Consider the following 10,789-nt stretch of genomic DNA (forward strand, 5'->3'; position numbering starts at 1 on the left):
GTAGCTGTCGTAGTTGGTGTGGTTGTTGTCGGAGCTTCAGTTGTAGCTGTCGTAGAGGGTGTGGTTGTTGTCGGAGCTTCAGTTGTTGTAGTTGCTGTAGTTTTAGCTGTTTCAGGAGCTACAGTTGTTGTAATAGGAGCTACAGTTGTAGGTTCAGCTGCTGTAGTGCTCGTAAGAGCAAGTAATGTTGTAGTAGGATCTGCAGTTTGTGCTTGTTGCTGTAGGTACAATGGTGGTTGTCGTAGTAGTTGCTGCAGTCATAGTGGTTGTAGGAGCTAAAGTTGTAGAAGGTGCTGCAGTTGAGGTTGTCGTAGGAGCTGCAGAAGTAGCTGTTGTAGGAGCTACAGTTGTCGTCGCTGGAGCTGCTTTTGTCGTCGTAGAAGCTGCTGATGTCGTAGGAACTTCAATTGTCATAGTAGGTGCTGTAGTTGTCGTAGTAGGTGCTGCAGTTGTCGTAGTAGGTGCTGCAGTTGTCGAAGTAGGTGCCGCAGTTGTCGTAGTAGGTGTCGCAGTTGTCGTAGGTGCTGCAGTTGTTGTAGTAGGTGCAGCAGTTGTCGTGGATGCTGCTGTTGTCTTTGTAGGTGCTACAGTTGTGGTTGTCGTAGTAGGTTCAATTGTAGTTTCTGTTGCAGGTGCTCCAGTTGTAGTTGTTATAGTATCTACAGCTGTTGTAGTAAGAGCTGCCGTGGTTGTCGAAGGTGTTGCTGTTGTGGCTGTAGTAAAGGCTACAGTTGTAGTAGGAGCTGTAGTAGGTTCTGCAGTTGTAGTGGTAAAAAGAGATACAGTTGTTGTCGTAGGAGCTGCAGTTGTCGTAGGAGCTGCAGTTGTCGTTGCAGGTGTTGCAGTTTTAGAGGTCGTAGGAGCTTCAGTTGTCATAGTAGGAGCTGCAGTTGTCGTAGTAGGTGCTGCAGTTGTCGTAGTAGGTGCTGCAGTTGTCGTAGTAGGTGCTGCAGTTGTCGTAGTAGGTGCTGCAGTTGTCGTGGTTGGTGCTGCAGTTGTCGTAGTAGTTGCTGCAGTTGTCATAGTAGGTGTCGCAGTTGTCGTAGTAAGTGTCGCAGTTGTCGTAGTAGGTGTCGCAGTTGTCGTAGGTGCTGCAGTTTTTGTAGTAGGTGCTGCAGTTGTCGTGGATTCTGCTGTTGTCTTTGTAGGTGCTGCAGTTGTGGTTGTTGTAGTAGGTGCAATTGAAGTTTCTGTCGCAGGTGCTCCAGTTGTAGTTGTAGTATCTACAGCTGTTGTAGTAAAAGCTGCCGTGGTTGTCGAAGGTGTTGCTGTTGTGGCTGTAGTAGGGGCTACAGTTGTAGTAGGAACTGTAGTATGTTCTGCAGTTGTAGTAGTAAAATGGGATACAGTTGTTGTCGTATGAGCTTCTGTTGTCGTAGGAGCTGCTGTTGTTGTAGGAGCTGCAGCTGTCGTTGCAGGTGTTGCTGTTGTAGAGGTCGTAGGAGCTTCAGTTGTAGCTGTCGTAGAGGGTATGGTTGTTGTCGGAGCTTCAGTTGTTGTAGGTTCAGCTGCTGTAGTGCTTGTAAGAGCAAGTAATGTTGTAGTAGGATCTGCAGTTGTGGTAGTTGTCGTAGTAGGTGCAATGGTGGTTGTCGTAGTAGTTGCTGCAGTCATAGTGGTTGTAGGAGGTAAAGTTGTAGAAGGTTCTGCAGTTGAGATTGCCGTAGGAGCTGCAGAAGTAGCTGTTGTAGGAGCTACAGTTGTCATTGCTGGAGCTGCTTTTGTCGTCGTAGAAGCTGCTGATGTCGTAGGAGCTTCAGTTGTCGTAGTAGGTGCTGCAGTTGTCGTAGTAGGTGCTGCAGTTGTCGTAGTAGGTGCTGCAGTTGTCGTAGTTGGTGTCGCAGTTGTCGTAGTAGATGTCGCAGTTGTCGTAGTAGGTGTCGCAGTTGTCGTAGTAGGTGTCACACTTGTCGTGGATGCTGCTGTTGTCTTTGTAGGTGCTGCAGTTGTGGTTGTCGTAGTGGGAACTGCATTTGCCGTAGTAGGTGCTGCAGTTGTGGTTGTCGTTGTAGGTGCAATTGTAGTTTCTGTAGCAGGTGCTCCAGTTGTAGTTATTGTAATATCTACAGCTGTTATAGTAATAGCTGCAGTGGATGTCGTTGGTGTTGCTGTTGTGGCTGTAGTATTAGCTACAGTTGTGGTAGGAACTGTAGTAGGTTCTGCAGTTGTAGTGGTAAAAAGAGATACAGTTGTCGTAGGAGCTGCAGTTGTAGTGGTTGTAGGATCTACAGATATTATTGTTGAAGGAGCTACAGTTGTTGCTGTAGGTGCTGCAGTTGTCGTAGTAGGTGCTGCAGTTGTCGTAGTAGGTCCTGCAGTTGTCGTTGTAGGTAATGCAGTTGTGGTTGTCGTAGTAGTTGCAATTGTAGTTTCTGTAGCAGGTCCTCCAGATGTGGTTGTAGTGTCTACTGCTGTTGTAGTAAGAGCTACAGTGGTTGTCACGGGTGCTGCTGTTATAGTAGGTGCTTCAGTTGTGGTTGTCGTAGTAGGAGCTACATTTGCTGTAGTTGGTGCTGCAGTTGTGGTTGTCGTAGTAGGTGCAATTGTAGTTTCTGTAGCAGGTGCTCCAGTTGTAGTTGTTGTAGTATCTACAGCTGTTGTAGTAAGAGCTGCAGTGGTTGTCGAAGGTGTTGCTGTTGTGGCTGTAGTAGGGGCTACAGTTGTAGTAGGAGCTGTAGTAGGTTCTGCAGTTGTAGTGGTAAAAAGAGTTGCAGTTGTCGTAGGAGCTGCAGTTGTCGTAGGAGCTGCAGTTGTTGTGTGAGATACAGTTGCTGTCGTTGGATTTACAGTTGTTGGCGTAGGGATTTCAGTTGTAGTTGTTGTAGTAGGTGCTGCAGTTGTGGTCGAATCTCCATGTGTAATCCAGCAAAAAAACACTGGGATTTTTAAGATGAATGGTTAAGGTGTTTTGTCGTGCATAATATCAATATTTCCAAGATTACCCTTCATCAGCATGGTGCAGGTTTAATATCTTCATATTCAGTAATAATTATCATTGTAGCCACACAAATTAAATTATTAAATAAATCCCTTGATTGTATAATACCATATTGATATTAGTACACTTGAGTTGTATTTTATGTTTGTTTACAAGATGGGACATTTTTCATTACAGTAGTGGTAATATAATTCAAGTAATATACAGCAGTGTGATAATGCTTACCGCTTAGAATTTAGTCATTTTCCTTTTTTATTTTTTGGAAATGTATTTAATCGAGGTGAGACATTTGACAGACTAGGCAAAATGTAAAATTGCCCCATGAAAAATCCTATGCATTGTACATTAACATCATATGCAAATAATACGTACATCATTTCATTGCTCATTATTATAATTACATGATCTAAATGTATATGGTCTAGTCTTGCCTTTTTGGTTGTTAATATTTTGATTCAGGATTAAAACACGGGTTGGCATGCAGTTAGCAATTAGTAAAAACTGAGTTAGAAACAAGAACACGGAATGAAATTCAGTGTACTACATACCCATGGTGATAAACGTAGCTGTCAGTTTATGTGTCTTCATTTTGATACAGTTGTTTTCTGAATAGGAAGAAAAATATAAAATGTTTTTGACAGGTCATGTGAACCACTATTAATGTGCAACGGTGGATTCCATTCAATGTAATGTGTAACTTGGTAAGGAAATATATGCACTTGAACTCATTTATGTGTGCCAGACCAAGAAGTGTAAATAATTATGCATTCAAGACATCTTAGTGAATAAAAGTGTTCTATACTTTTTCATGGAATAACTTGTGTAGAATAGCGGAGAAAATAAGGCAACAAAATGTGGAAGTTTTGCAATTGTGTGTAAAATATACAGTAAATCCAGATTAGTATTGTTTTTTTTCCATAAGAAATCAGCCATTTACTGCATCACTTCAATCATGTTACTTCATAAAAGAGGATAAGTCATTTCAAGTGTTCGAACAGTCTGCCAGCGACCAGCAATTCACTCTGAATCTTACGTATACGTATACATATTCTGTGAAAGTAATAGGTGTAGTTCATCAAAAAGTGATGTTTTTTTTATATAATACAGTAAAACCCACATTAGCGTTGCATTTTTACAAGAGAAATCTGCCCTTTACTGCATAAAAAGTATATGCTATAAAATGCTGACAAATCCAATTTCCATATATTTTCAAAGGGAAAGGTGATAAATTGAAGAAGGGAGAATGTTTGTGTCATTCATTATCACAGCACAAAACATGGCTACATGTTATTGTATTCTTATAAAGAAGACAGGTGTCATGATCGTCGTAAGAACTGGAAGCATACTCGGACCAAAGCGCAGCGTGATCTGGGGTCCACATATTTATTTAAGCGAAACTTCCAAACAAAAAAAGAAACAAACAATCAACGAACCGTGACATCAGCGGTGTCACATGCACTAACTCAAAACAAAATCCCACAAAACACAGTTGGGAAATGGTTGCCTAAATATGATCCCCAATCAGAGACAACGCTAAACAGCTGCCTCTGATTGGGAACCATACCAAGCACACCAACATAGAAATAATAAACCTAGAACACCCCCTAGAACCAAGGGCTCTCTATGGTCAGGGCGTGACAACAGGAGGATAAATAGTTATACTTAATATCCTCTCACACATAGCAATACTGTAAGGCTAATTAATTATTTTGAAAGGATTGCACATCCATCCATCATGCGGATGAATGGACATCACTTACAGTGCCTTCAGAAAGTAGTCACACCTCTTTACTTTTTCCACATAATGTTGTGTTACAGCCTGAATTTAAAATGGATTTTGTCACTGGCATACACATAATACCCCATAATGCCAGATTGGAATTCTATTTTTAGGAATTTTTACAAATTCATTAAAAATGAAAAGCTGTAAATTGCTTGAGTAAATAAGTATTCAACCTCTTTGTTATGCCAAGCCTGAAATATGCTTTACAAGTCAAATAAGTTGCACGGACTCACTATGTGTGCAATATTAGTTTTTAACATGATTTTTCAATGACTACTTCCTCTCTGTACCCCACACATACAATTATCTGTAAGGTCCCTCAGTCAAGCAGTGAAATTCAAACACAGATTAAACCACAAAGACCGGGAAGGTTTTCCTATGCCTCGCAAAGAAGGGCACCTATTGGTAAAAAACAAAGCAGACATTGAATATCCTTTTTATCATGTTGAAGTTTTAATTATACTTTGGATGGTGTATCAAAACACCCAGTCACTACAAAGATACAGTCTTCCTTCCTGACTCAGTTGACGGAGAGGAGGGAAACCGCTCAGGGATATCACCATGAGGACAATGGAGACTTTAAAACAGCTACAGAGTTTGTTGGCTGTGATAGGGAAAAACTGAGGCAGGATCAACAACATTGCAGATACTCCACAATACTAACCTAATTGACAGAGTGAAAAGAAGAAAGTCTGTACAGAATACAAATATTCCAAAGCAGGCATCCTGTATGCAACAAGGCACTAAAGTAATAATACAAAAATCAAATGTGGCAAAGCAATTCACTTTTTGCACTGAATACTAATTGTTATGTGTGAGGCAAATCCAAAACAACACACTACTGAGTACCACTCTCCATATTTTCAAGCATAATGGTGGCGGCATCATGTTATGGGTATGCTTGTAATCGTTAAGGAATAGGGAGTTATTCAAGATTTTAAAAAATTGGACTGGAACTAAGCACAGGCAAAATCCAAGAGGAGGACCTGGTTCAGTCAACTTTCAGACAGATACTGGGAGATGAATTCACCTTTCATCAACACAATAACCTAAAACACAAGGCCACATCTACAGGGGAGTTGCTTACCAAACAGACAGTGAATGTTCCTGAGCCACCAAGTTACAGTTTTGACTTAAATCTACTTGGAAATCTATGGCAAGGCCTAAAAATTGTTGTCTAGCAATAATCAATAACTAATTTGACAGAGCTTGAAGAATTTTCAAAAGAATAATGGGCAAATGTTGCACAATCCAGGTGTGGAAAGCTCTTACAGACTTACCCAGAAAGACTCAAAGCTGTAATCGCTGCCAAAGGTGCTTCTACAAAGTATTTACTCAGGGGTGTGAATACTTATGTAAATGAGGCTATAACACAGCAAAGTGTGGAGTAAGTCAAGGGGTATGAATACTTTTTGAATACACTGTAAATCATGTAACCATTACTTCATAAAAGAGAAAGTAATTACAAGTTTTCAAATCGTCTGCCAACAATTCACTCTGAATCCTATACATATTCAGTGACAGAATAGAAGTTGTAGTTTAGAAAAAGTGTAAAGGTGTTCACATATAACACATACATAATAACCATAATCTTCATAGTTTCAATGTTTTTGCTTACATGATCAATTTTGGATTTTGATCCTTATTTATAAGAACAATGTACCTTGTAATATTTGTTTGTATTTCTGTTTTTTACTGTGAGCAAATATATATTTGTTTTAAATCAAAGCTTTTCCATTTATATATTCCATTATACAGTAAAGGTTATTACTTACCTACAGCAAACAATTCAATGCCAGCCTCCGTTTTCTGTAATGTCTCCAAATATCAATTGATGAAGGTCTTGGCTAATGACAATAAACAATCACAATATCTAGCTTATATCTACTTTAAAATCTCATTATCTGTCTAGTGATGTTAGCCATTTAAAGCTTACAAGTGAACTGTTCCTATGTATACTGTCATGTCAATGTATTTCTAGTTTCTATTTATATTACTATAGGGCTGGTTTGACGCCACAAGTTGTTTGTCTTTCAGGTGATGTAATATTTTCGCAGGCACAAAAGACAATAAGATAAAGATGAAAAAAGGGAGGGACAATGGATGGGACAATGGACGGGCAGAGGAATGCATGTGAGTTGTATTTAGGTTAATAATGCTTTCATTTTTTCCCCAGTGACTGACGTGGTATGGAAAACTGGTTGTGTTCTGACAAAATGTTTGGGGAGAGACAAAGATCGTCTGAAAAAGGGAGGGGTGAAAGAAGGGCAGGTCTATCTGTTTGAGAGTAACATAGCAGTGTTGTTACCCCCAATTACTTATTGTATTGAAAATTGGTCAGGTGACAATATACATTTTCTATAGCCAGAAACTTGCTTCATTGCAATTAATCGACTTAACTTTTGAGCCATTCATTTTATTTAGTCACTGGCCTAAAGTAAACAATCAGCTTTTTTCTATTTAACAGTCCACCACTCACACACCTGCAACTTCAGTGTGTTTATAAATCTCTAACAAAAGAGATGTCAAGATATGTTGAAATCAGCTGGTAACTATGATGTCTTCCCATCCAATATCTCCTCCCAAGTCCAGTATGTCCCCCACTACTGGTCACGCTGCTTGGTCCTGGTCGGATGGGATATTCTGTCACGTTCGTTAGAATGATCGGACCAAGGCGCAGCGTGAGTAGCGTTCCACATAATTTATTATAAAGTGAAACGTAATGCAAGTACAAAAACAAATAAAGAATAGACGAACCGTGACTACAAAGCAACAATACATTGTCACGACTCCTACCGAAGGTGGCCCCCCCCCTGCTCGGGTGGCGCTCGGCGGTCGTCGTCACCGGCCTACTAGCTGCCACTGATTCCCTTTTTGTTTTCCCCCTTTTCGTTATTAGGTGCACCTGTTGCGAGTTGGGCTGATTAGCGGGCTTTATTAGCCAGTAGGCCCGCCTGCTCTTTGTACGGGATTGTTTCGTTGTATGCTGTGTGTGGTGACACGCTGTTGTTGTACATTTTCAGTGGTGCGTGTGTTTTGCGCAAGCTGTGTTTTGTCCCTTGTGTTTGGGGGACTTTGTTTTGTAGTGCGCACTTTGGGCTGTTTGGGTTGGCTTGTCGTTTAAGCCATTGTGCCTATTAAAGCCAATACCCTGCATCGCTGCTTCCTGCACTTGATTCCTCATCAGCTTACACACACGCCTTACATACATAAACAATATCCAATAACCCCCAAGTGAAAAACAAGCTACTTAAGTATGATCCCCAACTAGAGACAACGATTACCAGCTGCCTCTAATTGGGAATCATACCAATCACAAAACATAGAAAAACTAAACTAGAACCCCACATAGAAAATAACAAATAGAAAACCCCTGTCACGCCCTGACCTACTCTAATATAGAAAATAAAAGCTTTCTATGGTCAGGACGTGACAAATGGCCAATTTCTGTGCTGTAAATCAAAGGAAATGTAGAGTTGGACTGAGGAGGAGAAACAGGAAGGGGCTGAGGTTCTGTCCTCTGATGCTCACGCTGCTGCTCTTTCGACCAACTTTAGGCTCAGGAGTTGGTTTTTCTTGAACAGAAAGTTCCACTTGACGAAGAATGTCCTCTGTTGGTATGTTAATGTTAAACATAAACTCAACATGTCTAATTGTTACTGTCTCACGACTTCTTGACTAATAAGGACTGTTGCCCTGGATGTATTTGTGTGCTTTTCAGTTATACTTGCTAGGTGTAAACACATCACAGGTTTTAGAGAGTATGTTTATCTTCAAAGGTGTGATTTTCACAGAGACAGTGCTGTGACAAAATTGGATTCAGAATCTAATACAAATATAGAATATATTCAGGATATACATGGTTTTCCCTAAAACTTAACCAGTCAGGTGCATTTATAACCTTTATTTATACTATTGTACTATCAAAATTGTGCAGATGCATGCTGTTATACCTCTGTGAAGTGGGTTATTTTCATAAAACGTCATCCTGCTTATACGACGGATACTTGCAGTAAACTTAATTAACACGTGTACTGGTAGAAGTGTATTCAGTTTAGAGAAAATCTTTCGTCATATTGCAGAGAGCAAAATTTTTACATTTAAGTCATTTAGCAGACGCTCTTATCCAGAGCAACTTACAGTAGTGAATACATACATTTCATGGCTTTTTTAAAAATGTTTTATTATTTTTGTACTGGCCCCCCGTGGGAATCGAACCCACAACCCTGGTGTTGCACACACCATGCTCTACCAACTGAGCCACAGGGAAGGCTAAAATCCCCAGTTAGAGCATGTTGGCAAGTAGTCTCAGGTGTCTGTGTTTTGACCAGTATTTTTTTGGCACACATCCCAACTAACAATTTGCATTGACCCAATCATAACAACTTATATTTATCAGATGTGAATTGTACAACTTACTCTTACACTTAACATTCTTTTGAACTGTGATTTCATGTTTCTGATGATTTATTGTTGTCTTGGGTGTTGCTGTCCACCAATAACTCCACTGTTCTGTGACTAGCCACACCCTAAGAATTCTGGTGTGGTTTGTCATTCGATGACATATCATAAGATGGCATGTTTTTTTTAAAGAGTTGTATCACTCCCTGACGCCTCCCTGACGTCTCCTGTGACGTTTAAAGGTGTTTGAGTTTCTTTTAGAATCTGTTCTATTGAACATACCTCTACATCCATAACAAGGAACATCCTTGTTATATGTTTGAATGCCATGGTATGACATAGAAGATGGTTTTAGTGCTTAGTTTATAATATAATTTAGTAGATGCTTTTATCAAAAGCAACATACAGTAGAGCGTATGTTTTTGTCTGGCTGGTTCCTGAGGGAACCACAACCCACAACCCTGGCATTGCAAGCGCTGCACTCTACAAAATGGTACATAATGGCCCTTTAAAGACGTTTAATGCTAGTTTTCATCAATTCAGACATGTAAGATTTTATTTTCAAAGTATTTGGACTGAGCCTATACGGTGAGCTCAAAAGTATTGGGACAGTGACAATTTTATTGTTTTGGCTCTGTGCTCCAGCACTTTGGATTTCAAATGATACAATGACTATCTGGTTAGTGCAGATTGTCACCTTTATTTTGAGGGTATTATCATCCATATCAGTTGAACCATTTGGAAATTCCAGCATTTTTGTACAGTCCCCCCCATTTTAGGGAACTAAAAGTATTGGGACAAATTCACTTATATGTGTATTAAAGTATTAAAAGGTTTAGCATTTTGTTTCATGCAATGATTACATCAAGTTTCTGACTCTACAAATTAGTTTTGGTTGTGTTTCAGATTATTTTGTGCCCAATAGAAATTAATGGGAAATAATGTATTGTGTAATTTTGGACTTACTTTAATTTAAAAAAAGAATATACACTGCCCAAAAAAATAAAGGGAACACTTAAACAACACAATGTAACTCCAAGTCAATCACACTTCTGTGAAATCAAACTGTCCACTTAGGAAGCAACACTGATTGACAATAAATTTCACATGCTGTTGTGCAAATGGAATAGACAACAGGTGGGAATTATAGGCAATTAGCAAGACACCCCCAATAAAGGAGTGGTTCTGTAGGTGGTGACCACAGACCACTTCTCAGTTCCTATGCTTCCTGGCTGATGTTTTGGCCACTTTTGAATGCTGGCGGTGCTTTCACTCTAGTGGTAGCATGAGACGGAGTCTACAACCCACACAAGTGGCTCAGGTAGTGCAGCTCATCCAGGATGGCACATCAATGTGAGCTGTGGCAAGAAGGTTTGCTGTGTCTGTCAGCGTAGTGTCCAGAGCATGGAGACGCTACCAGGAGACAGGCCAGTACATCAGGAGACGTGGAGGAGGCCGTAGGAGGGCAACAACCCAGCAGCAGGACCGCTACCTCCGCCTTTGTGCAAGGAAGAGCACTGCCAGAGCCCTGCAAAATGACCTCCAGCAGGCCACAAATGTGCATGTGTCTGCTCAAACGGTCAGAAACAGACTTCATGAGGGTGGTATGAGGGCCCGACGTCCACAGGTGGGGGTTGTGCTTACAGCCCAACACCGTGCAGGACGTT

At 40.4% G+C, this 10,789-nt stretch overlaps 1 protein-coding gene across 1 annotated transcript; it reads right to left on the reverse strand.

Moving 5' to 3' along the window:
- Nucleotides 1-139: 139 nt before the first annotated feature.
- On the reverse strand, nucleotides 140-6,856 carry LOC115173172 (mucin-5AC-like). The gene is made up of 5 exons (XM_029731098.1): nucleotides 6,501-6,856; nucleotides 3,487-3,543; nucleotides 1,606-2,876; nucleotides 1,348-1,457; nucleotides 140-401 (listed from the first exon to the last, which is right to left on the reverse strand). Exons 2-5 carry the CDS (start codon nucleotides 3,524-3,526, stop codon nucleotides 140-142), a joined length of 1,683 nt encoding a protein of 560 aa, XP_029586958.1. The 5' UTR covers nucleotides 3,527-3,543; nucleotides 6,501-6,856.
- Nucleotides 6,857-10,789: the final 3,933 nt, after the last annotated feature.

Source organism: Salmo trutta, chromosome 34 (genome assembly GCF_901001165.1).
Source record: "Salmo trutta chromosome 34, fSalTru1.1, whole genome shotgun sequence".
Classification (NCBI taxonomy): domain Eukaryota; kingdom Metazoa; phylum Chordata; class Actinopteri; order Salmoniformes; family Salmonidae; genus Salmo; species Salmo trutta.